The following is a 27585-nucleotide window of genomic DNA, read 5'->3' on the forward strand; positions in this document are numbered from 1 at the left end:
AAAAATATATTATTCATAATATTTCTTAAAATTTTGTTTAATATCCAGTACCGGTATGTTATCAGTGAAATGAAACCCTTGCTGAACTACCAGTTGCACATATTGTCATAATTAGAGGTAATTAGTATGTAGATGACTCCTTTAACTTGTATTTTGTCTATCTGGTAAATGACAATGGGTTTTTTTGGGTTTTTTTGTTTTTTTGTTTGTTTAACTGTGCAGCTTATGAACATATGATGCTGCTTCATAATGAGTCAGACCATTGGTCCATCTTGGTAAGGATGTCTACTCTAATGAGCAAAAATCTCCCCAAGATTCCAGACTCGGAGGTCTTCCTTCACCCTGTTACCTGAGGTCTTTTACATTTAGAGATTCCAGGGATCGGACCTGGGATCCTCTCTAACTCCAGCCACATGCTCTGCCCCTGAGCTCTCCCAATGTTGTTGACTTCTGCTAGACTCTATGGTGGAGCGCATCCTACATCTGAAAAAGCTGTAAGGCAATAAATGCAGTCCGTATCTTAAGCTGTATATACTGGAATGCGTTATATCTGTTAGGAAAACTGAAGATGAACCCTAAATATTGTTCAGAAAGGAAAGGAAAAAAGTAGCCATGAAATTATGATTGGCAGCAGCTGAGAATATAATAACTACCAGCAATAGTAATGCTAGAGCATTTTGTTACGAGTTGGACCAGCTGGTCTCTTTTGAGGTACCATCCTGTGTTATGTTTTTAATTTTAGTTTTTTTTTACAAAGCGAGGCTGATCCACGAAGCATTGTCTGAGCACAGTGCTAGATTTTTTTTTTAAAAAAAAAACATCATCATCATCATCATCATCATCATCATCATTATTATTATCCTAACTATTAAAAAAGGAAAAGGGAAAAAAAAAGAAAATGTGGAGATTCTGAAACTGCGTTATGGGGGGACAACTGTATTCTTCAGTCCTCTCACTTATAATCATTTGATATTAAATGCTGAATGGAGAAAGGGACAAAGGTGCCAGCAATGAACATCCAAAAGATATATCGCACAGAAACGTGAAACGTGGCAGGAAATGGAATGGAATGAATTCTTCTCAAAACTAGTGATGCTATTTATTTGTTTCAATAATAAAAATAAGAATGCACTTGCAGATGATAGAGGACATGGGTGCATTTCTAGCCTGTCCTCTTGTGTTTTCCATCTTGAAAACTTTCCTTTGTAAGATACACCAGGTCCTTCCTTGACAAATTGATGCATGAGCCTCCACGATGTTTTATTTCGATTGGTTGACACACCTCCTCCCCCCCCTCCACATATTTTCATCCTCTTTTTTTTTTTTTGTATGTTACATTCACTTGTTGGAGCAGATATATGCATTTTCTTAAAATGTGAGGCAGGATCTAGAGCGGAAATGGCAAAAGAGGATCCTTACTGTCACAAAGGAAGGAACAAAGCAACACATTGTGACAGGAAATCACAGAGTTAGGTTAACAGGCTGCCCTAAGAATATAAGCAGTGGTATTCTGAGGCATAATATTAAGAACAGCTTAATATTTTGATAAAAGGGGGCACTTGAAAACCTCTTGTCTCTTTTCAAAAGAATTAACGTCCATATATACTGTGCAGTGGTATCAAAGAATGGCTTCTGTTGAACTTTTGTTAAAATTATTTTTACAAGAATACTTTTCTCTCTTTCTCTTTCCGTGTATGAGAATATCATCTTCTTATCAATCTGTGTTCTTCTTGTAGTAGTTGTTTTGTTTTGTTTTGTTTTCAAGCAAAGCAAGACTATTTTTTGATGGTTTGCATTGTTTTTGAGTCTTAAGAATTTCCTGTAAGGCACTGAAGGAAAAAATAAAATTCCTATGAAGAGTTCATTGCACCATCGTCAATAATGTGTCAGACCCGACATCTGGGAGGGAGTAAAATTGGCTCAGGTGGTCAGGATCACTGAAGTTGCTGGGATCTTGGTAGCTCCTTCCTTTGCATGCCATCATAAGTGCGGGATCTGCAATGAGAATGCAACTATCTCAGCTGTGTCCCATGAGAGGGAGGTTATCACGAAGGCATAGGTGAAAACCAGGGAGGAAGGAAGAAATGATCTGAACATTAACTACTTGAGCATTATACTGAAAAATACATAACACCACAAAATCCAACTAAACAGAGGACTTGTTCACACATTACACTGAACACAGGTGCAAGCTGTCTCTACACATTAACAAGTGTTGCTGATGTGTACAGCTCAACTCTTGAACACACAGGGACACAGACTGTATACTTGCTGAATGCTACATGTGAATAACTGTAAACATAGTTGAATTACGATAGGCTTAACTTGGGTCAACCATGTGATGCAGCAGCCAAAAAAACCTAATGCTATTCTAGGCTGCATCAACAGAAGTACAGTGTCCAGATGAAGGGAAGTAATAGTACCATTCTATTCTGCCTTGTCAGACCACACCTGAAGTACCCTGTCCAATTCTGGGCACCACAATTTAAGAAGGATGTTGACAAGCAAATGTTGTGTGCGGAGGAGGGCAGCCAAGATGATCAAGGGTCTGGAAACTAAGCCTTACTAGGAGCACTTGAAGGAGCTGTGTACATTTAGCCTGGAAAAGAGAAGACTGAGAGGAGAGATTATAGCCATCTTCAAATATCTAAAAGGCTGTTACATGGGAGATGGAGCAAGCTTGTTTTCTCCTGTTCTGGAGCCTTGGCCCCGAACCAATGGCTTCAATCTACAAGATGGGAAATTCCAACTCATTATCCAACCTTCCTTGGAGGTGTTTAAGCAAAGGTTGGATAGCCATCTGTCATGTATGATCTAGTTGAGATTCCTGCATTGCACAGGGTTGGACTACATGATCCACAGGATCTCTTCCAACTGTACAATTCTGTGATTCTAAGTGTGTATAAAGATAAAGGGACCCCTGACCATTAGGTCCAGTTGTGTCCGACTCTGGGGTTGCGGTGCTCATCTTGCGTTACTGGCCGAGGGAGCCGGCGTACAGCTTCCGGGTCATGTGGCCGGCATGACTAAGCCACTTCTGGTGAACCAGAGCAATGCACAGAAATGCCGTTTACCTTCCCGCCGGAGCGGTCCCTATTTATCTACTTGCACTTTGACGTGCTTTCGAACTGCTAGGTTGGCAGTGTGTGTATACAGGTACACAAATAATGAACTCATGGAATGTAGCATGTGAATATCATATATGTAGGTGTCTTCAAGGTTTGCAGATGAGTTTGCAAAGGGGATTTAAGGAACATAGGAAGCTGCCTAACTCTGAATCAGGCCATTAATCCATCGATATTAGTATTGCCTATACTAGCAGGCAGTAACTATCCAGGGTTTCAAACAAGGGCCTCTCCAAGTTCTATCTGAAGGTGCCAGAGATTGACCTTGGGACTTTCTGCATGCAAAGCAGATGTCCTACTACTGAGCATAACTCGTAGCCTAGCACCCTCACTCAATGATACCAATTCAGCAAAGTGCTGTTGCATTGCATACACTTGCTAGACAACAAAGATCCAGTCAATGTCTAAATCAGGGTTTCCCAAACTTGGGCCTCCAGCTGTTTTGAGACTACAAATCCCATCATCCATAGTTAGCAGGACCAGTGATCAGGGATGATGGGAATTGTAGTCCAAAACAGCTGGAGACCAAAGGTTGGGAAACCCTGCATATTGCTGTTAAAGCTTCTCTGGTGCAGGAAAGCTTATTTACAGATATGCTAACTAACCTTTCTTTGAGATTATTGGCTGTATCTACTTATTTGGAGTAATAACCTCAGCCTAACTGAATTAAGAATTAATGTCATGACCTTTGCCTTCCTGGATGGCCGTTGTGAGAAATTACTTTTGGAACAGCTACAGAGGATGTTGTCATTATATTACCTTGTATATAAAGATCCTTGTGTGGGGAATCTGAGTTTAGCCATGAGGGAATTTATGTTGCATCAAGTGAGCCTGTTTGCTTTCTGCTATCAGACAAGGAAAATTATGTCACCTTGCATTGTTCCTTGCTTGCACTGGCAGAAAATAGAGAGTCGAATTCGTAGCTGAATTCTGAATGCCATTTTATCTATGTTATGACTTATAGCTAGAGAAATGATGGTTGCTAAGGCTATAGCACATTACTGTGACCTTTCAAATGCAGTAGAGATAGGAGTTAGGGCTTCTCCACTTCTTGCCCCACTCATTCCAGGCAACAGTCCACAAACGGTTTTCTGCAGATTGTCCTTTGCTCTGATTCAGCTTTTGAAAGTGTGTTTTTACAGGGAGCAAAGCTTTGGAGCCAAAAAGAAAGAAAGAAAGAAAGAAAAAGGGTGCTCGAACAAAGTGTTGGACCATGCCAGGAAAGCATGAAGGAAGGGTTAGTGTGGGTAAGCCCTTACTCATCGTTAGAAAGCAATAAATGGGAATTCTCCCCTTGTCTTCACCAGGAAATTCCCCTACCCCTACTCCCATGTACATACACACCTGTCATTCACCCTTGCTGCTTATACAAATCACATAATTGTAGAAAGTCAGTGTGTTACCCCACCCCACCCCCACCCCCATGGCCTTGGCAGCAGGGAAGACACCTCCAGAATGCACTTACCTGAAGTCACCACAGTTCCCTTTAATAAATGAAAGGGGGAAAGATCATAAGAAAGTCAGGAAAGAATAATCAATGATGTCCATCTCTATGTGTAAGGCTGGAGGGCATGATGATATCCTGGCAAGACCTGTGATGCCCAGTGCCAGAGTTTTTAGGGCTGACCTTCCAGTGAGGTGGCTGCTTCAGGAGACAAATTTAAGGGCCCCTCTTAAGGGCAAACAAATTCAATTTATTTTTATTATGATTTTTTAATGACTAATTTAAACATGTGATCTTGTTTTATATTTGTGTGTGTTTCATATTTGTGTGTGTGTGTGTGTGTGTGTGTGTGTGTGAGAGAGAGAGAGAGAGAGAGAGAGAGAGAGAGAGAGAGATTTGTAAAATTAATTTTTGGTGCACTAAGGTGATTGTTGGAGGCTGCAATGTTAATGCATCCAGTCATGGCAGCTAATAAATTTGGGGTATTTTTTCATTAAGTATGCACTGGTGTGTGTGCTGTTTTCATTTAGATGATCTCTCTCAAGTGGTGGCAAGTCTTGGGCCAGCCCTAGAAGCTGCCATTCAAAGTGTCCTGGCATCATCGTGAAATTCCAGGATGGCAAATGGTTTAAGAATTAATCCAATAATTGTTTGGGAATTAAAGGTGGAGATGCTGCCTTATATTGAGTTGGAATGTTGACCAGTCTCACTGGGTATGACTTACAGTGGCCTCTCAGGATTTCAGACATGGTTCTCTCCCAGCTAGAGGGCTGGAGGCAAACCTAGGACTTCCTACATGTGAATCAGGTGCTCTGCCAATCAACTACTGCCTTTCCAATGTCATTGCTAGAACACATGTTGGAAAGGCATCAACTGTGTTGTGTCCCATTTCTGATGTGCATAATCCTGAGATGTTACTCCACGTTGGGGAACACAACACCAACAACACATCACCACAGGGAACACCAAAAACATAAACCGGTTGATTTGCTTACTGGACCTTTAGCCGTACCACTAGATCTTAACACTTTCTGTTCCATACACGTTGTAGCCTTCTCTGTACGTAGCATAATTCTGGGTATTGGGTGCAGGAGCAGGCTTAAAGTTTTGTGTGTTCTTTGTGAGTTTCATTCGTTTGGACTCAGCCCGAGACTTGTAACAGAACTCTATCAAGGCCACCGTCATGGCAAGGCCGAGACCTCCGACAAGAATATAGAAAACCCCAGCAACATTGCTCAGGCTCAGAGCGCTTGTCTTGTCCTAAGAAAAATGAACCAGTTGGTTAGTTGTGCAGCAGGAAGGAAAGAGACAGAAGGACAACATCTTCCTAGAGGTGTCTAGCTTTGAAGGCCTAAATGTGTATTTAGGCAACTCACTCTCACTATTTTGCAGCTTAGAACTCTTTGTACCCAAATCTTTACATCAGTTTCAGAGGTAACCAGCTGAACCAAAACACTCTTGCCAGATTCATCTCACAAATAATGTCCCATGACATGAAAGGGCTTAAGGCAGGAACACCCAGGAAATAATGTTTTATCTCCCCCTACTCGATACTAACTATACAGTATCTGGTAACAATATGGATTGTTCCATAAACCAGTGGTATTCACTCTGTAGCTGACTACACACAGCTTCATGGTGAATATCACTGAGCTAACCTGAGCCTTTCTATTGTTCTTTTAAATATTTCCCCCCTCTGGAGCAGGGTAGAACATAGCATGGCGAATTCAGAAAAAACTGTTTTTTCATTTAAAAAAATTAAAGGAAGGCCTTTAATTCTGTTGATATTGGAGAATGTAGAGGAAAAGAATCACTTTTTTCTATTTTAACATCTGGTAGCAACAGTTGCTATGTTTGATGAAGCTGGTCAGTTACTTTCAGGCTGAGCTAAATAACCCTATGCTTTCACTTGAGCTTCTGGGGTTGAACAAACAAACAAAACTCCCAGCTTAAAATATTAATCAATCTATACTGTCTAAGGTGTACTATCAAGGCAATGGAGGAAGCCTTTTGTTTGGAAAAAAATAATATTAATGATTTCTCTGTCTGTTTTGAGACACCATCATAACCATTTTGCTGCTGAATTGGATTACCTGCTACATGGTTTCTCAATTGTTTGAATACTTATGGTTTGAGCTGTGACACAAAGAAAATCAGAAGGCTTGTCAACATGAGAAGGCTGTGCAGGTGTGCATTGGAATATGAATTCAAACTGATTGAGTCAAACTGGTTAAAGTCTCAATGTGGACAGACTGCTTTTGGGCTTGCGAGACTGGGTTCCCCTCCCAGCCAAGACTCACATTGCAACAAGTGACTAAACTATCAGCAGCTGTTAATGTTGCAGGACTAAATGAGCCTCCACAGTTATAAGAATTGCAAAACGTAACTCAGCAAGCAGAAAGTGGCAACAAGCCATTCTAATTAACAAAAAAGCAGTCCACACACAGGGGCTTGCTCCAGTCTGACAACTGATTTCATCTAAAACCAACACAGCTCTCTCATGTAGGCAAGGCCTGAGTAATTGATGTCAATCTGGATTCCAGACCAATTTGCGGCAGAAATTTGAAACTGACTCTTTAAAAAGTTGCAGGTTAAGCCTCAGCTTACCAAAAATCTTTAAGCAGTTGCAAAATGTCTTTTGAATTTGGAGAAACCCCCCCCCCCAAATGTCCCAAAACCAAACAATGAAAACCACACCCCAAAATAGATCAGTTCCTTCCAGCCAGGGGAAAACAAACACATTTTAGAAGACTGGGCTTGGCTGTCTTAATAAATTTTGAATTCTTTCTGATTTTTTGGTTTTAGGTTTGAGTTACAAAGAGGCTGATCCTGCAATGGTGCATTCAAACATCCATCGGCCCAAAGTTCACCTTAACAAGAAGCCATATCCAAGCCCTGCTGGAATCAATACTCATCAGTTGACTTCAGTAGGACCAGAAAATGGAGCCCTCTAAAAAAACTTCTAGTAATTCTTATTATGGTCATTATCACAGTAATTTTTCAAAGGCACAAACAAAAGCCAGGTGTTCAATTCTCATCTGTTTGCAATGGGAACTGGACATCAGGCTGTTGTTTGCTGCCTTAGAAATGCATCCAAATCAGTATTTAATACTAGTTGGGTATTTCAATTCTTTTTCCTTTTGAAATTGTTCCATTATATACATCTCCATGTTTCATCACAGCAGGTAAGCATAATGTTTTCTCCCAAATCAAGAAGGAAAAGCGTTTATGGATGGAAACCCCCTTGGTCACTTCTACATATGGAGTATCCATTTCAAACTTATGGAAGTTCCACTGGAGAAGTCCCCACTGGGTTGGTCCACACCCACCGCCCCAGCAACATAATTTGTGTGTGAAGCTTGTGACAAGCTGAAAGCCATACCATAAAAGGGAAATCAAAGTACGCAGTGGCAAAAGTTTCTGGTATGGAATGTAAGTAATACAGTAGCAAAATGGTTTGATGAATAATCATAAAAAAAATTGAATGGCTAAGATTTATGGAATGAACCAGCAATAAAATAGTGCGCTATTATATATATATTTAAAAAATAAACCCCTCCAGACTTTCTTTCTTTCTTTTTCAAAAAAAGGATATGTCATGCTTATTAATGTGATGTCCTCTGAAAAATATCCATCCTTAACACTCATGCATTTGTTGTTCAAAAACCATCATTGTGCATGGAAAGGAGTTACTAAATTTCGTAATAAAATCGATGAGCTTTGAAAATTTATGGAAAATAAAGGCAAACTGGAGGCTTAAAAAAAATCATACATGGACTCAAACGGAACTTCTGTAAGTATATATTAAAGTTTGAGTTTGTTTGTTTTTTGAGGGAGGGGTCAACCTGAGTATATACATATATAAAAAATGTACTTACAACTAGCGCCTTTGATACTGCAAAAGAAAAAGGCTGTCATTTTTACTGAGTTTTTTTTTTAAAATGGAGTTCTCTTAAAAAAAAAAAATCCCTGCCCTTTTTTGTGAGGGGGATGGGGTGTGTTTTCCTCAAAGCTTTAGAATGTAAATAGTTAACTTTGGAGAATCATTTTGGTATAAAATAAAGCAGTGGGTCAAAAATATATATATATGTATATATATATAAATATATATGTGATTGCTAATCAGTACAAAAAGACCTTCAGCGACTGACCTTACTTCCCGAGTCCTTGGCGCCACATTCACCCTTATCGTACCACCATTTGTTTTTCAGCTTGTCTAAGATGCCTTGTTCACTGAGTTTCAATACTGCAAGGTTTACAGGAGTTCTTCACGTGGGAAATAACATAAATAACATTATATTATGTTATTTTATGTTATTCAAGCTTTAAACTACTTTAAAACTATACAAAGCGATAAAGCAGGGTTCCTGGCCACAAATGTCAAAAGAAATTATCTCGTACTCTGCAGGCAAACTGGAATCGTAAACCCCTTAAAAGTTAAAATTCTAGAGCATCGCTAGATCACCAGGTCCTGCCCATATCGCTTTGAGTAATCGGCACACACTGTTAAATAAACTCCATGGAAACAAAGTGGTTCAATTCTCCCCAGTTTTTTTCCCCACCCCCTTTTTCTTTCTTTCTTTCTTTTTCCCCCCGGTGAGTACCTTTAGTCAGCTTGCAGTAGCTTTGCAATAGATTTGAGGTGGAGGGGAAAAAAAGATTGCACTCAAAAGGTTGCTTATTGAACTAACAGAAAGAATGCCTCTTTTTTTTCAGCCAGTGCAGACGAATGTTTTTTCTACTCACCCACTCCCATTCCACTTCACCTATGCATCCAGCTGATGAATAAATTGGGTTATCCACTATATTTGCCGAGAATTTCTAGTGATGCAGCTGTGATACACAGGTTAATCCCTTTGTACAGTGGTGTGTCCAAAGAGATCACAATGCAGTTTTCTGCACTGTTGCATGTAGAAATGATCCACAGTCACTTTTATCTCTGATCTGGTGGCACAGGAAAGCTAAATAGATATATAAAATGGCTTTCCTTCCTACGACTAGCATAAATAGAACCTCATGTGGGCTTGGTGAGATCACACCTGGAGTACTGTGTCCAGTTCTGGGTGCCACAGTTTAAGAAGGATATTGACAAGCTGGAACGTGTGCAGAGAAAGGCGACCAAGATGATTAAGGGTGTGGGAATTAAAGAAAAAGGAGAGAAATTCAAACAAGCTAGAAAGTCCTAAGCTGTTTATGAGAGATGTTGACCCAATACATCCCTTACTAAGGAAGTGTGAGTTTCCCTAAATTCTGGACACAAACCTCTCTCTGGCAAGGTCTGTAAAAAGGAAGCCATGATGTGGGACAGCTGAATGATGAGATGGTTTCTTGTTGCAGTTATGGGAACAGTGTGGGACCACACGTTTGAGAAATAGTGGATGGATTGGATTACACATGCTCTGTAGTCTTATGATCAACCACAACATAAAGCAGGATATAAATCCTAGAGTTGCTTCCAACTAAGTTCCTACTCAGAGTAGACCCCCTGTAATTAAAGAGCTTAAATTAAGTATTGTCCATTCATTTCAAAGAATCTACTCAGAATAGGACTAAGATTGGATGCAGCCTCTAACAGACTAAGATACAATAGGATATGTTTTCCCCAGAAGCTCAGAATGAATGAATAAAATTAACCACTTTCCATGGAAATAGTGCTTGACAGCTGGACCAAATAGTGCTGCTTGGATTCCACTGACTTCATAATTACTAACAATCACCATAACTTTGAGAGGTGTGTAGGCATTGGGTATGCCTAGTCTTGGTTGGAAGGGAGGTTGTAGCCTCCCCCCTCCCACTCCATGGCTAAGGGTATCCTGTTAAAAGGATCTGGGAGGAGTGGCTCCTGTCCAATGCCCAGATGGGGGCTAGGGCCATACCACTCCTCCAATGGAGACCGCTTGGGGGATGCCCCGATTTGACGTAGGTCATAGAGCGATCCCCCCTCCACCCACCAGCTTCACCTTTAGAAACACTCCCAGTGGACGAGCAGGAGTGACATGAGCCATTGTTTACCACAATGCCTTTGGTCAAACCTCACATCTGTAACCAATAAAGTTGTGGTCTTATTTGATCTCCAAAACCAATATGCCATGTGTTGTCTAGTTATTTGCACCTTAGGGAACAGGGTGGTCACAGAGCCTTGATATGCAACCAGATGAAAGCAGACTCCCACAAAATCTCACAACCCCAACAACTAGCCTACTTTCCCAAAGCATGTTGCAGAGTTGCAGGAGCAGGAGCCCTGATCTGGACTGGGATCCTGATGTAGATTTAACACTTTGCCCCTACTTCAGTCCCAATCTGGATAGGGCTCCCATTCCTGCTGTTTGCATCGGTTGCGTGTGTGTTTGTTTGTGTGTGTGTGTGTGTGTGTGTGTGTGTAAGGAATCTCCCATTCTCTCCAATCAGGATTTCTAAGGTTGAAATGTATTTTTAGGATCCATCTTATTTTTGAAATGTTAAGTTGTTGGAAACTGTTTTTAATATTATATAGCATTGTGTTTTAAAATCAATATTGTATTTTAATTGTTATAAACTTCCCTGAGACCTGGGCAATAAATTGCAGCAACAACAGCAATTACTTTTATCAAATGAATTTGGGGTGGCTAGTTGCTGAGAGAAATGACCACTGGTTTCTTCTGAGCTCATGTTCCCAGTGGCTCATCCTCACAGAATCCTAGAACTGTAGTTGGAAGAAATGCTTGGAGGTCCTCTAGTCGAACCCCTTTAAATGCAGGAATCTCAACTAGACCATAAATGATAGATGGCCATCCAACCTCTGCTTAAATACACTCAAGGAAGGGAGAGTCCACCACCTCCCAAGGGAGTCTGTTCCATTGTCAAACAGCTCTTACTGTCATATCTTCTTTGAATCATTTGCAAATACCATTGAACAGCTTTGCTTCTTTACTAAGTGTATGTGGACTAACTGATTCGTGTGTGCAAGGCACACACGTACTTGATCGCTGCCAGACTAATGGTTGCACCCAACCTTAGATATACTCAGACCCATTGGAATGAATGGGCATGAAGATTATTTCATTACATTGGGTCTATTCTGAGGAGAACTTAGTTGGATGCAACCCACTGAACAGTATGTATATGAGAGAAGCTTGCTGGATCAGGCCAGTGGCTCTTCAAGTCCAGAATCCTGTTTTTATCTAAACCTTCCCCCCACCTTGATGCTAACTTTTGTACTGTTGAATAGCAGAAGCATGGGATTCAACAGTTTTGATTTTGGGCTCCTGTTTCTGACTTCTGAACTCTGCAGCAACATCAAAGTAAACGGGGTTTAGTGCAGCCTTCCCTAACCTTGCGTCTCACAGATAACACAAGAGCTCTTCTGTGTCAGCTCAGCATCCTGTTCTCACGGTGGGCAACCAGATGCCCACACGAAACCCACAAGCAGGAGCTGACACAAGAGCACTCTCCCCTCCTGTGGCTTTCAGTGGCTGGTATTCAGAAGCGTTACTGCCTCTGATAGTGGAAGCAGAGCATAGCCATCATGGCTTGTAGCCATTGATAACCTTACATTCCATGAATTTGTCTAATCCTCTTATAAAACCATCCACTGCCTTTTACAGAAGTTAATTTACTACAGCACAGCAAGGACATTTTCACCATCCTGACCAAAGTCTATTTTTAAGGGGCAAACTACAGGTGATGTTAATTTTGTGTAAAGCAATGAAGTATTAGAACAAATATACCCATTCCACTACTCTCCGCCTCAAGGGCAAGTTTAGAGCAGCAGTGATTTCAAAAAGCTTAATGAGCTACTGGGTGTGATCCCGTGGTCAGAAATAGTGAGAAGGGAGTCCAAGAAGGATAGTAGTTTCTAAAAGGAGAAATATTGAAGGCCCAAATGCAGACAAAACCAACAAGAAAGAAATGTGGGAGGCATCTAAGGAAACCGGTGTGGCTGCATAAGGAGCTTACAGATGAGCTGAGAGTTGAGAAGAGAATTCTTGGAGAACAGGTGAGGTCCCTACAGACTGGAGGCAAGTAAATGTTGTCCTCATATTCAAAAAGGGGGGAAAGGAAGACCCGGGTAACTACTAACTGGTGAGTTTGGCATTGATACCAGGGAAGGTCCTAGAACAGATTATGCAACAGTAAATTTGTGAGCATTTAGAAATGGATGTTGTGATCACTAATACCCAGCATGGGTTTCCCAAAAATAAGTCATGCCAGACTAATCAGATTTCTTTTTTCTTTTTTAAATGGAATTACAAACTAGGTGAATAAGTGAATTGCTGTGGACATAGTTTATATTGATTTCAGTAAGGCCTTTTGGATTTGTGGCTGGTTGACTGACTGAACCCAAAGAGTACTCTTTAATGGTCCCTCATCCTGGAAAAAAGAGGGGTGCTGCAGGGTTCTATCCTGGGCCCATTGTTGTTCACTGTCTTTATAAATGACTTGGATTAAGGAATTGAGAGGATGCTCTTCAAATTTGCAGATGACAACAAACTAGGATGTGTAGCTAATGCCACAGAAGACAGAATCAGAATTCAAAATGACTTTAGCAGATTGCAGAACTGGGTGAATTGAACTTCACTGGGTGAAAAGGAATTTCAATAGGTACAAATGTAAGGTTCTGCATTTAAGGCAGGAAGAACCAGATGCACAAATGTAGGATGGGGAACACCTGGCTTACTGGCAGTACATGTGAAAAGGATCTAGGGGTCTTGGTGGACCACAAGGTTAATGTGAGTCAACAGTGTGATACAGCAGCAAAAAAGGCTAATGCTATTCTAGACTGCATCAACAGAAGTATTGTGTCCAAATCAAGGGAAGTAATAGTACCAGTCTATTCTGCCTTGGTCATCTCACACCTGGAATACTGTGTCCAATTCTGGGTACCACAATTTAAAAAAGATGTTGACAAGCTGGAATGTATGCAGAGAAGGGTGATCAAGATGATTAATGGTCTGGAAACTAAACCTTACTAGGAGCGCTTGAATGAGCTGGGTACGTTTAGCCTGGAAAAGAGGAGACTGAGAAGAGATATGATAGCCATCTTCAAATGACTATCACATGGAAGAAGGAGAATGCTTGTTTTCTCCTGTTCTGGAGGGTAGGACTCAAACCAATGGCTTCAAGTTACAAGATAGGAAAAACTTTCTGACAGTAAGAGCTGTTCGGCAGTGGAATGGTCTCCCTTGGGAGGTTGTGGACTCTCCTTCCTTGGAGGTTTTTAAGCAGAGGTTGGGTGGCCATCTGTAATGGATGCTTTGCTTGAGATTTCTGCATTGCAGGGGGGTTGGACTAGATGACCCTCGGGGGTCCCTTCCATGATTCTATGACTGGATGACTGGCTGGGAGGACTGAATTACTCTCACTCCATGGCCCTGATGAACACACACACTCCACCACCAATGCTGTCATTAGGCTGAGGATGGACAATTCTATTGGACAGGGGCATGAGAGGTGCTAACAGACCTCTTATTCCCCACAATGATCCAGTGTGCTGTCTGTACATCCAAGGGATGGGGAAATGTCACCACAGGATCTTTGGACAAATTCTAAACATTATACCAGCAAACTTGGGTTTTCCACACGTCTGCCAGTCAATGTGAATTCAGAGGCTGTAAGTGTTTGCAGGAGAGAGTATAATCAGGAGATGAGGGTTGTTGAATCTTCCCACATTTGTCCCTTTGCTCATACAAGGGCATTCAGCCTGATAGTTTTCTATCATTCTGGGATTCATTTCTGTCTACATCTGAGGGGTAAACAATTTTAAAACATCCAAGGGAGCGTTTGTAGGGGAGAACTGGTGGGTGTGGAAAGGGTTAAGCACTAGATGTTGCATCCAATGTTAGTAATACTCAAGAGTAGACCCACGGAAGTTATCGGACAGGCTTAGCTTAGGTCTATTAATTCCAACTCATCTGCCACAAGCAAAACTTAACATTGTGTACACACACCATACATTCAAAGCACACACCCGACCCAAGAATATTGAGAACTGTAGTTTACCCTCACAGGATTCTTTGGGAAGAATCTTTAAGGAACTACACTTCCCAATATCATTTGCAGGGCGACTTTAAATTTATTGAGTTCTTGCAGCCAACCCAAACTGGATGAGAACCTTCATTTCCAAACGCAACAAATTGTTGGTGACTCTGATTGGCTGTGCCCTGAGATCTTCTGCAAACTTTCTGTCTCCAAGGGATGTTGACAGGATACCAGGTCATGAGGAGGAGTTCGGGGGAGGGTCCGCAGAGGTATTAGTAGCAGCTTTTGCCTTCACAGAGGAGTGTGAGAAGTCGGGAGAAAGTTTGGGGCGCGAGACAGGTGTTGCAGCTGCTGCGCCCGCGCCCCTCTCGGCACTGTCCCATCCCCTACCCGCGACTGGTCTTCGCTCCTATCCGGGTGCCTCTGGAATAAGAGAAGCCGGCAAGCCACCACTCCTGCTTCCTCTCGTTTTCCCGCTGCCGCTTGACGAGTCTCCCCATCTGCCTGTGGGTCCGACGCAGCCATGTCCATCCCGTTCTTCCATTCCGCCACCGTCAAGCGCCTGCTGGCCTGGAAGCTGTTCGTGTACAACGAGCAGGATGGCAAGGTGTACGAGAATGCTGTCAAGACCCTGGTGAAGAAGGCCAACAGCACCAAGCAGCTGGAGGAGCTGGAGAAGGCTATCACCACTCAGAATGCTGGCACCAAGTGCATCATCATCCCCAGACCTCTGCTTGAACAGATGTATTCGTGCTACGGAAATAACTTCCCGCACGTTCTCTACTGCCGGCTGTGGCGATGGCCAGATGTGCAAAGCCACCATGATTTGCATAGCTTGGAAACGTGTGAACATGCCTTCCACAAAATGAAGTCTGAAGTCTGTGTGAATCCGTATCACTTCCAGAGAGTGGAAACGCCACAGCTACCTCAAGTGCTCGCGCCAATACAGCCAGAAGGTCCAGCTTCATATCCTCCATCGGTGGATCACAGCTACTACGCTAAAGGAAACGCTAACGTCCAGGCAAGCTTTGTCCCTCAAAGCAGCAACTTTAACGCTAACGTCCAGGCAAGCTTTGTCCCTCAAAGCAGCAACTTTAACGCTAACGTCCAGGCAAGCTTTGTCCCTCAAAGCAGCAACTTTAACGCTAATGTCCAGGCAAGCTTTGTCCCTCAAAGCAGCAACTTTAACGCTAATGTCCAGGCAAGCTTTGTCCCTGAAAGCTGCAACTTTGTAGAAACACCATCCACTGTGATCCATTATCTTCCTGACAATGCTGCAGCCGGTAGTAGCCAGCAGGTGAACTACAGCACGGATACATCTCAAGCTCAGATGGCCCCTGGACCCAGTAAGCTGAACCCCGAGCCCATCCTGTACTGTGAACCAGCCTTTTGGTGTTCCATTTCCTACTATGAGCTCGGCCAACGCGTTGGAGACATCTTCCATGCTTCGCAGCTCTCCGTGACTGTAGATGGCTTCACCGACCCTATCAATCCTGAACGTTTCTGCTTAGGCCAGCAGTCCAATGTCAACCGCGATTCTGTCGTGGAGCAAACCAGACGGTACATCGGGAAAGGAGTGAGACTCAGCTACGTCGACGGGGACGCGTTTCTGGAGTGCCTTGGCAAGAACCCCGTTTTTGTCCAGTCTGGGATCTGTAACCAGCTCTATGGATGGGATCCATCCACTGTTGTAAAAGTTCCAAATGGATGCAACTTGAAGATCTTCTACAAGAAAGAATTTGGTACCATTTTGTCCCAGTCTGCGACCCGGGGCTTTGAAGCGGTCTACCAGCTGACGAAGATGTGCATCATCCGAATGAGCTTCGTCAAGGGCTGGGGAGCTGAAAGCAAGCGGCAGACAATCACGAGTGTTCCCTGCTGGATTGAGATCCATCTGAACGGCGCCTTGCAGTGGATGGACAAGTTCTTGACCCAGGCTTGTTCTTCACACACCAAATGTTCCAGCAAGTCTTAAAGAAGTTGGAAGCAGAAGCCAAGACCAGGAAATGGAATTCGTTTGACTCCTGGCAGAGAGCAACCTAAGTTATAATCATTATCATTATGCTCATTTCTATCCTGTTTTTGTTTGTTTGTTTGTTTATGTACTGAATTTACAGGTAAAATAGAAGTAATATATTTAAAAAAGTAGATATATAAAAAAATCTATTTGAAATGTAAATATATGTAATATGTCTAGCTCAGTACTAAGCACATGGTCACAGGCAGATGTCATTTGCATCTGCTGTGATGACACCAGTTTTCACATATGCACCTAAGAAGCTCGCTGGACGGGCTGGCAAACAGGGGACACCTGTTTGCAAATGTAGTGGGAATGCCTTAATGTTGCAGAATAAGGGGACAAGGTGTTTAAGGAGATTTCTCTAACAGCAAATAAAACTGTTGTCCCATCTCTGCACTTGGTGCCTTAAATACCTTAAAAACAAGGAACTCACCCCTCGCCTTTCGATGGCAGCAATAATGTATGTAACAAGGTTTTGAAAAATATTTTGAGTTAGTCAGTTTGGACCATTGGTCCTCAAGGGTCTGGCAAGACAGCCTTGTTAGAAAAAAAAAATATCCCCATAAACTGCAAGTCTCTAGGGGGTCTAGTAAAAAGATAGGCTTTTTGTAATAGCCAGACTTTTTGTTTGATTTCATATTATTTGTGAATAAGGTTCTTCAAAGTATGGTTACATGAAAATACAACTGACAAAATTTAGCACTTATGCTATTTAATAATATTTTTTCTTATTCTTATTATATCTCTGTTAATAAGTATTATGTTGATTATGTTTTACTCTTAAATCTCTAATCAATGGTGCACACATAAGAAGGAGAGTAAATTAATATTTTTGTTTGATTATTTTTGAGTTCAAAAGTATTGCTAATGACTGTGGAATTTTTTTTTAAGGCTGTGTAGTAAAAATGACAGGCTTTTTGCAACATTGTCTGATTTCATATTGTTTATGAATATACAGTCTATGCTAAAGTATGGGTTACATGAAATTACAATCAACAAGATTTAGCAGACGCATGCTATTTGATTTCCCCCTTACTCTTATTAGAGCTCTATTAATTTTTAATATATTGCTTATATTTTACTCTTATATTTCTATTCACATGGTGCACACATAAGAAAGCAAGCAAATTAAGATTAGCATCTTTCTTTGAGCCACCTCTTGAGTTCAACATATTGCTAATTACTGTAGAATTTTCTTTTTCAAATATGTGTAAGTACTTGTTAAGTACAGCAAAACATTGTTAAGATTTATGTTCCATGTCTGCACTGATGCTGCATGGTGATTTTTTCTCTCCCCCCACCCTTATTTTTCCTTCTATAAGTTTTGAAAGTTCAATAAAAACTATATAAACAAAAGGTCTCAGGCTCAATCTTTGGCATCTGTAGCTAAAAGGGTAGTAGGTGATGGGGAAAACCTTCATTTGAGATCCTAAAAAGAGTAATAGAAACACAGATTTGTAGAGTTGGAAGGTACACCAAGGGCCATCTAGCCCAACCCCCTGCAATGCAGGAATTTAAGCTAAAGCATCCATGGCCATCCAAACATCTGCTTAAAAACTTCCAAGGAAGGAGAGTCATTGCCAGTCAGAGTGGACAAAACTGAGCTAGATAAACACAGTTCTAAGGTAAAGTGCTGGGGTGGGTCAAGAGCAAAAGCAAATAAAAATATTGTTGGGTCAACTCTTGCCTTACTTTTCAGACAGAGAAATAAATTACTGACCAAATCTGGGCTAGAAAAACAATGGCCAGCTGGGGTCCCAGCTTGAGTTAGGAAATTAAATGGAAGTTTCTATTGAAGGTGCTTCTCCTTGGAGTTTTGTGGAACAGACAGACTTACTAAAATACATTTAAAATATCTAAAGTACCAAGACAGACACATGAAGTACAAACTGTGCATAGTGACACATCTGTGCAATTCCATTTGCCATAGCAGTGAGATTTAATTGGGGGAGAGGCTGTATCCTTGGTGTTAAGTGCTCCCGAAGAACATGTTTCCAAACAGTGCATTTATATATTCTTTCTCTCATTAAGGCGCTGAGGACTCTTGTACAATGGGCAAACATTTTCATCTCTGATGAAGTGCAGTTTCAAACCTACAGAAGTGTGTGAAAATTAAAGCAACGATTCTCCCATTCATCTCTCAGGATGTTGATGCCTGCTGAAGCTAAATGAATGTTTTGAGATACTCTTTTGCAGAATATGTGTCCCACCAAGCCAAATGCATTCAGCCAGCCCTGCCCTGTAAAGCCCTCCTTTATTTTGCAGTCCCACAAAAGCAGCAAAAAAAAAGAGGTCCTCAGTGGACTGTCAAGCATCACTGTTGAATTGCAGAAGATGGCATGGATGGGTGGCGGTGCTCACCTCGCTTCTGGTTGGTTGTGTCACTGCTGCTTACCATGATGTAGAGAGGGAAGGGGTGAGATGGTGGTGAGGTTGGCAGCTTGCAAATGTGCTGGCAGAGCCAATCTGGAGCTCCCGCTGGTATGCTTGTACTGCACCAACCTCAGGCCTTCCTCCCTTTCAGCAGGGATACACCAACTGGAGGTCAAGCGATCACCGCCACCCCACATGTTGTCCACTACTGCTGTTTAAGTATGTTTGGTATGCTGGGTCATCACCTGGGTGGGTCTGGTTTGAAAGCAGCAGCAATTCACATACATTTTGGCAATGGAAGCTGGTGTGCTTTGGGACTGGTAGGGCAAAAGGCAGGAAGGCTACAGTCAGTATTAAGCAGAACCAGTTACTGCTGCTTCTGTTTACATCCTCCTCCCTGCTGAGTTATCCAAAGGCAACACTGAGAATGAGGATGGCAGTCACTGCCAGCTTCTGGGCAAGTTTTAAGTAAGGAGATCAGCAGGTGGAAGCTGGCTGAGGGCAGGTTGAGGGTGGTGGTGCCTCATTCACCCCAATGGATCAGACTTCGCTTCATTCAGGAGAGATTATCTGAATGTGCATCTCTACTCCTTGCTGAAAATGTGTAGGCTGACGTTAGATGGCATGAGCCGGCTTTGTGGATTTATAGAGCAGATATTTCTTTATGTTTCTTTATGTTGCAATAGGCCCAATCCATGCAGATGTTGTCCAAGGGTAACATATTCACGTCCTTTTCCTGAAGCGTGTTTTTCAAAGATGCAAGTTAAGTGCCGACATTCACCAGTATTCAGTCTCTTAAATAACACTCCTCTGACAGTCAGCTGAGTTGTGATCCCAATCTAAAAGCACACTTTTTTCCTATCAGGAGTTGGGAGCAATTTGCAGTTGCCTCTTTCATAGCCTATGAAAATTAGCTGAAGTGTTAAATCTCATTGATGAGTTAGGAACTGTAGCATCACAGCATCACATCACAGCATTCTCTTCCATTTTCCATTAATATATTATTTTGTTTCTGTAATTAGTTTCCTTCTGAGCAATTGAAAACACTTCTTATTTAGTTGCTTTCAAGTGTGCACATTTAGCCTTTGATCCCTGCTGTTCCCTTGATGGAATTTAATGCAGTTTTCCTGCCTTTTTCAGGGGAATTTACCCCCCCCCGCCCCGCCCCTACATGAGATGGTGCATTCTGCTCAATTAGAACACATAATAAGGAAAACAGCAATGTGTGGGTGCAATTTGATGAAGTTATTTTGCAGATCTTTGCATCCACCTCTGTGAAAATGTTGCTATCTGTGTCCAATGGCAACATCTGGCATGACAGGCGCCTCTTTATACCTTGTATCTTTTATAAATGTAGCCCACACATATTAAATTCTACACTAACAATATCATAGGTGCTAATGCAACAGTGCACAAGTTGTCAGATTAGGAAATCAACCCTTCTACCAGGGACCCTTCATTAATTCATAACCATGCTGCTGGACATGATCCAGGCAAATACTTAGAACCCAGTTGTCTTAATGGGAGAATGAAATCAAAGGGACTGAGAAATGCTTAACCAAGGGTTGTACTCAGCGATTGCACAGCACATCAAATGAGTTGTTCAATGGTGGTGGAGAGATCAATACTGGCAGAGAAATCCAAATTTCCTTTGCTCTGGGCCATAGCTGTCAACCCTCCCTGCTGTTTCCCAATGCTATAATAAAGGAATTTCCCACAAAAAAGGGAAAGGTTGACAGCTATGCTCTGGGCTGGGTCATTGGGCAGTGGTGTTGTCCATCTAGCAGCAACTCTGACCTCTGACATCCTTCTGTCACCTGTGGAGTGATGCCAGCATTGATCCAAAGGTGCAGAGGTTCTCCTTCTGCCCACAGATGTGCTGGCAGAGATTCACCAGGCAACAGGCAGTTGAAAGCCTGAAAAGAGGATGTTCCAAGGGTAAGTTGGGGTTGAGCTAGTCTGGGATCCATTGGATCCCAAGCCAGTGCTGCTGCCATCATGTGTTGGCTTTGGACCTATTGCTGTGCCAGCTCCAGGTCAGAGCATCAATAAGTCTGCCCCTCACCTTCCACTCTGGCTGCCAATCTCTGTAAATGACCCTCTAGGCTACATGGGCGGTTATGACTGCTTCCTAAATTCTTGAGATTTCTGGGAAAAAATTTGAAGCAAAAAAAAAAAAAAGTGCTTTTCTCAAATGACTTCCACAATCTGCCTCCAACTTTCCCCTCTTGAACGGTTTGCTTAGAGATGGTCTGGAGATACTTGATAAAGTTCTACAGCTGAAGCAGCTTTGGATTTGTATACTGTCTTGGTAGGACACCACTGGAAAGCCACATGAAAGCTGCTCTGAGATCCAGGGAGTAAGGTCTAAGTAAAGTGAAAACACTTATGGGATTTAGTTTACTTGCATTGTGATAAAGATCCTAATCAATCTCTTGCCCTTTCTTTTTTGCAGCTTTATTCCCCCTTTTACGAAGCCTTCCCCATGAGTTTCGGGTTGTCCAAGGACTTCTTCACACTTGACATCTTCTCCTACACAGAAGCTCAATCCATTCTGGGGTAGGTGAGCTTAGCTGCAGCGGCTCAAGATCTCCATGAAATACATGGGAGCTTCTTGCAACAAAACCAGACCACTCTCATGATAGAAATGCAAATAGGTTGAGCACATGAGCTTCACTCAACTTGTCTTCAGGGATCAGTGAATTAAAATGGTGGTTGCTTGCCTATTAAGCTAGGTGTTCACTTTTCTCCTTGTAGCCCTATCAATATTCAGCTCTGTGTTCCAGGATGTGTATAAAGCCAGTTGGGAATATGGCTTCGATTCAGCCCAAGTACTTACAGACACAACAGTTGGACACCCTTGGTTTCCTCTTTGGTATGCAGTTCCTTACATTTTCAGCAGCAAGTTTTCCAGGAGGGGGAGGGGGAGAACAACTACAGGAAGAGTGAACCAGAAGGCACCGTAATGTTGGTTCCAGATTGCAAAATGCTCTCAATGGGTCCTCCTTCTTACAATTGTCACTTGGTATTTTGTCCAATCTCCACCACTGATGAGAGATAAAAGTTAGAGGAGTAAGGAGGCAATGGAAGCTGCTGTTACTTTGGCTCACTCCTGTCACTGGCTGATCCTCTTCCTCAGAGCAGGTGGAAATGGCAAGAACAGCAGCAACAGGGCCCAGGCTGCTCTGGTGATCACCGTTGGCACTTGGTAGGTGCCCAGTGGTCCTTGACATTTGTCCTGGCACACACACAAGCTTTCATGTTGATCCTCAGAATTTTGACATGTGAATATCTTGTGGATGCTGGAACTGTACTCCACGCCTTTCCATTTTTAAATCGCATGCAATTTTGATGAGTTAATTTCTGCTAGGGAACTGCAGCCAATGCCAGGTCTCTTATGAGTTCACATAAGAAGATCACATTTTGTCCAGCATTCTGCTCTGACAGTGGCAACCAGATGCCTATAGGAAGCAGCAAAGCAGGACCTGAATACAACAGCACTTTACCTTGCTGATTCACCTGCTTAATGTGCCCACCAAACTATTGGATTAATGCACCTATTTCTCAATACATGCTTGTTCCATCAATGCATTACCTTTATTTGTTTATTGACTAATGTTTCACTAATGTTTGTAGGTATGCCTTAAAAATGTCACATATGATAATCTCATAAAGAAGAAAGGAATGTCAAAAATATGTGGTAACTCAATCTTGCATCCCTTCTTCAAAGTTGGAGGAAAATCACCTGTCCAAGTCTGATCTTTGTGCTTGAACTTCATGCCCGTCACTTGGACTCAATTTGCTAGCGAAATTGTTCTGTGTCTTCCATCACGTGTCTTTTCTTTCCTGGCCCTTTATTGTCTGCCTGTGTTTGGCTCTTGGAGAGAGATAATTGGGCAAATGATCGACACCAAGTCATTTGTTGAAAAAGAAGTGTGCTTGTTTTTCCTGAGCAAATAATTATCTGGAAAATTGCTTGAATCTTGCTTTTGCGTCTTCTTTTTACAAGACTCAGATATTGTCAGAATACTGCCAAATAGTTCAAGGTCTGTCAAGGTATCTTGGCAAATTACATTAATAACTTGCAAGAACTTCTTTCTTTCCCCCATATCCACTGGAAATTCTGAGATGTCAAGGTAGGTTTTCACTGGTCTGTTTAGATGCCACTGGGGCTACAGCAGAAATGACAAAGGCACATATGAGAGTGCACACAGGTCTCTCCTATGCACATGCACAATTCTGTAGCACTGTCTGAACCACAATCAGTCCACCAAGCATTGTGCCTATGCAACCTGCATCAATAATAGCAGATGATGTATCAGAGTGCCATACACTTCTCTCTGATACAGCATTTATTTTTTCAATACTGGGTTGGAAAAAATCAGCCAGTTGCATTGGTTTTAGGAACACAGGAAGTGGCCTTATACTGATTCAAACCATTGTCTGCACTGTATTGTCTACCCTGATTGGCAGTAGCTTTCTAGGGTTTCACATAGAGGAATCTCCCAGCCTTATCTGCAGGTGTTGAGGACTGACCGTGGGAGGTTCTATATGCAAAACAGATACTCTATTGGTGAGCTGTGATCTTTCCCTAGCAACTGCAGAGGCCAACCACTGCAGGCAGCTGAAGCACAGTTTGGTCTCACTGTAGCAAACTACCACTTGGTGAAATTGTTGCCTGCATTCATTCCCCAAACAAACTAAGCAAAGATCCTTCCTCTGAAATATATTCTCATAAAGGAAAACAAAATGTGCTTCATCTCACTATATCATTAAACAATAAGATACATGGCATGCCATCTCAGGCATGTCTACTCAGCAGTGAGCCCTTACTTAGTTTAATGGGACTTATTAATATAAGTTTGCAAAGGATTGCAGCTTCTAAGGACATTCTTATTTTAAATTAAAAAGTAATGCAAATCAAACACCCTTTGTAGCAGGGATAATTATACTAACATGAATGCCAAACCATGGTGAATAGATCAGAACAAAGTTGAAAATCAGAACCCTGGTATCTAGAGAAGTGAAATATGGCATTTGGCATGCAGTGCTATTTATTTATTCATTCACTATTCTAAGAGAAGGTTCACATGTTAACTTTTCATCCACAGGAGTAAGTTAATGTGTGAATCAAGAGTTCACAGATATCACTGACTTCTGTAGGGCCTTTGGTTAAGACTGTAAATCAAGAGAGAATGCAATCTTTTACTAAAAGCCTTGATGGCCATGCACAATGAGCATTGGTACTCACTTGTGAATACTGACAATCCCAGTTGAATTTTGGGAATGTCCAATAATAGATATATCCCCTCCCCTCCAAACACACACTCTCTGGGGGCATTCACTACAATAATGATTTAGCTGAGCCTCAACATTCACTTTACATCTCTTGAGTTTTAGGATATTTACACAATTTGCCTGAGATTGTCAATATACAAACTGTATATCCGAATTCATTCTTGAGGAAGCATCAGTTCAATATACATAGGGAGACAGGAAGAGCCAGCTGGAGCAGGCCAATGGGTAAATGGATAAAAAAAAATGTAGGAGAGGGGGAAATGACCCTACTGTGTCTACTATAGACCTCCAAGCCAGACTGAAGACTTGGATGATGCCTTCCTAGAGCAGGTTACCAAGCATTCCAAAAGGAGAGATCTAATAGCCATGGAGGACTTCAATTACCCTGATATCTGCAGGAATTCTGTCAATAATGTAAGCTCCAGAAAATTCCTGAATTGCCTCACTAGCAATTTTCCAAAAGGTGGAAGAAGCAACAAGGGGATCATCTGTTGGTGCATTGCCAAAATAAACTTGAAACAAGCCTTGAAGCACATCCCTGAGGCACTCCTAAAACATCTGCTTAGCAACAAGAATTCTCCCCAGCAACAGGTGTCTTAGGGCATTCTGGAGAAATGTAGTTAAGTGTGAGGCAGTCAGTGTTGGTCAGTGTGGCCGCCAGAATATGTGAAAGTCTGTGAGCCTGTCTCTCTGGCTGGATGGCTGAAGGGAGCAGAGTATATAGTTCTGTTTCTTATTTTATATTTAGACCGGTAGTATTATGCAACTTGTAATGTAAATAATACTTTAGAGAAGAACTGGATAGGTGATGTGGTTATTCCTGTCACAGAAATTCACCAAGAGTGGGCTGGAATGCTGCTGCTGTGAAGTTGCAGGAATACTTTCTGAGGAACTCTGCTGAGACAGAGAAAAGGAACCCTAAGTGTTGATGCCCATGCACTAACATCATCTATCTTGGATCTGGTTCTCACCAACAGGAAAGAACTGATTGATGAAGGGAACCTTGAGAGGAAGTGATCATGTCCTTTTGGGTTTCATGATACAGAGACAAGGGAAAGCTGGAAAGCTGAGTGTAGTTGGATGTGCATTCTGGACTTTAAGAAGGCCGGTTTCAATAAGCCAAAGGAACTACTGGGTTGAGATCCCACGGTCAGAAATACTCAAAAGAAGTGAGTCCAAGATAGATGAGAGTTTCTTAAAGGTGAAAAATTGAAGGCACAAATGCAGACAATTGCAACAGGAGAGAAAAGTGGGAGGCATTTAAAGAGACTGGTGTGGCTGCATAAGGAGCTTACAAATAAGCTAAGATCTAAGAATGACATGTATAAGAAATGGAAGAAAGGGGAAAGAGTATACACAAATGAAGGAAGAGTATACATGAAGAGCCAACAGTTGCAGGGAGAAGGTCATGTGAGCAAAAGCACAGAATCAGCTCAGACTTGCAAGAAGGGTAAAAATAATAAAAAGGGTTCTTTTGCGATGTTTGAAGAAAGAGGAAGAACAAGCAAGTAGTGGGTCCTCTGCATGGAGAAGACAGAGAAATATTGTTGGGTGACAGAAAGAAGGTGGAACTGCTCAATACCCATTCTGTCTCTGACCCAAAAGGAAAGCTGTGTCCAACTTGGTGATAATAGAATAAACAAAGGAAGGAGGGAGCAGCAACCTAAGATAGGAAAAGAGGTGGTAAGAGAACACCTAGTTACTTTAAATGAATTCAAATCTCCAGGCCTGATAAGCAGCACCTAAGGGAACCTGCAGATTTAATCTCAGGGCCTTTGTCTATAATATTTGAGAATTCCTGGAGAATATCCCTGCAGACTGGAGGTCAAATGTTGCTTGATAAGTCTTATTCTTCATGAATTTATCTAAACCTCTTTTAAAGCCTTCCATGTTGCCTGAGACTACAGTGGTACCTCCCTAGACGAATGCCTTGCTAGACGAAAAACTCGCTAGACGAAAGGCATTCGCTAGCGAAAGGCTGTCTCGCAAGACAAATTTTTCAATGGGCTTGCCTCGCAAGACGAAAAAAATTCCGATTTTTTTTTCTTTTCGTCAAACCGCTATTCCCCGGTTGGTGTTTCGCAAGACGAAAAATTCGCTATACGACAGCACTTGCAGAACGAATTAATTTCATCTTGCGAGGCACCACTGTATAAATATCTGCTACCTGATATTTTTACTAGAGACAGCAAGAACTGAACCTAGGACCTTCTTTTCTACAAATATCTGGTCCATGAGCCTTATGGTCCACCAATCCTCATTTTGCCCAGAAGGTCATTTTGGACAAACGTCCACCTGTCCTACACATGATGACATAGCAGGTGTGGTCAGTAGTAGACAGCATGGGGCCAAAATGGGGTTTGCAAGCTCCCAAATGTAGCTAATCATTGGGGTTTGCACCCACACAGCTTAATTCCAAGCCATGTGGGTGAAAATGGTCATCTGATGTCATTGGGATTGTCAGGTGACAGAGTTGGGCAGCCCTGCCAAAATTAGCCAGCAGGGGGTGGGGGTGGGAGAAGGACTGGTCTGGTGACCAAATCTAGTTCCCCATTGTTGCATTAAATTATTCACCTCCAAAGGAGGGACAGGAGTCTGGTTTGGCCTAAGGCCCAGCAACCTTTTCACACTGACTTGAGCCAATGGCATGGAGTCTGTCGACATGTGCACATTCTGCTGTTTCACAGAGGTGTTCAGTAGAATCTCTGAGATCCTTCCATATTAGATTCCCTGAGTGTCAAATTTAACCAGACTGTCACTTTATTATTATCAATACATCACAACCATGAGAAGCACAGAGTGGGAGGAAATGTGTGGGTTAATAAATACTTATTTAAGTTCATAATAAGAACTTGGTATGAAAGATTAGTGTAGGTAGGTGCAAAATTACGAAGTGCCAAACCAGAGACGTGAGGCGGAGGAAGCCTTGGAGAAGAGAAGGTAGGGGGCCTCCCATGAGGAAAAGTCAGAAAAACAGACCTGTCATTAAGCATGCATTTGCCCCTATTTTAAGCCCATTATGTGGAAACAGGTCCTGCTGATTTAACAGAACATCATGGTAGTTATCCAGCGAGGGCTCTGACATGAATGCAGAAAGGTGTTTGTGTACACTGGGATGTTTCATGTATTTATGCAATTCAACAGTTCTTTGTTATCATGAGATCATTTGCTTTTATGCTTTAGAGGAGGGGGTTTAAAATATGGGTAACAGTGTCTACGTGACAGCAGGAAGAGGACAGAACTGGAAAAGCCAAGGCCATAAAATACCAGGGATTTTGCATGGACCTCTTCTGTATAGGACCAATAGGGTTGCCTGTAACTTTTCAGTTAAAATGAAATAACCTAAGTGAGTCATGCATGCCCATTAT

The 27585-nt window shown here is 42.0% G+C and overlaps 2 protein-coding genes across 4 annotated transcripts in view; one reads left to right on the forward strand and one right to left on the reverse strand.

Annotated features, from left to right (window-relative positions):
- Positions 1-1102: 1102 nt before the first annotated feature.
- GRIA3 (glutamate ionotropic receptor AMPA type subunit 3) overlaps positions 1103-27585 on the reverse strand; it is a 199254-nt gene continuing 172771 nt past the window's right edge. The window contains exons 14-16 of the mRNA XM_033138270.1: positions 8721-8835; positions 5565-5829; positions 1103-1995 (exon numbers count right to left, since the gene is read on the reverse strand). Coding sequence (XP_032994161.1) covers positions 5584-5829; positions 8721-8835 — 361 coding nt within the window. The 3' untranslated portion in view covers positions 1103-1995; positions 5565-5583. The remainder of the gene's footprint in view (positions 1996-5564; positions 5830-8720; positions 8836-27585) is intronic.
- LOC117040477 (mothers against decapentaplegic homolog 3-like) lies at positions 14804-16578 on the forward strand. Of its 3 annotated transcripts, none has more exons than XM_033138268.1 (2): positions 14804-15631; positions 15821-16578. In XM_033138268.1, the coding sequence occupies exons 1-2, from the start codon at positions 15050-15052 to the stop codon at positions 16499-16501; spliced, it is 1263 nt and encodes a 420-aa protein (XP_032994159.1). In that variant the 5' UTR covers positions 14804-15049; the 3' UTR covers positions 16502-16578. The 3 variants fall into 3 exon arrangements, with proteins under 3 accessions (XP_032994159.1, XP_032994160.1, XP_032994158.1); XM_033138269.1 differs by having other exon boundaries at positions 14804-15569; positions 15783-16578; XM_033138267.1 differs by having other exon boundaries at positions 14804-16578.

Source organism: Lacerta agilis, chromosome Z (genome assembly GCF_009819535.1).
Source record: "Lacerta agilis isolate rLacAgi1 chromosome Z, rLacAgi1.pri, whole genome shotgun sequence".
Lineage (NCBI taxonomy): Eukaryota > Metazoa > Chordata > Lepidosauria > Squamata > Lacertidae > Lacerta > Lacerta agilis.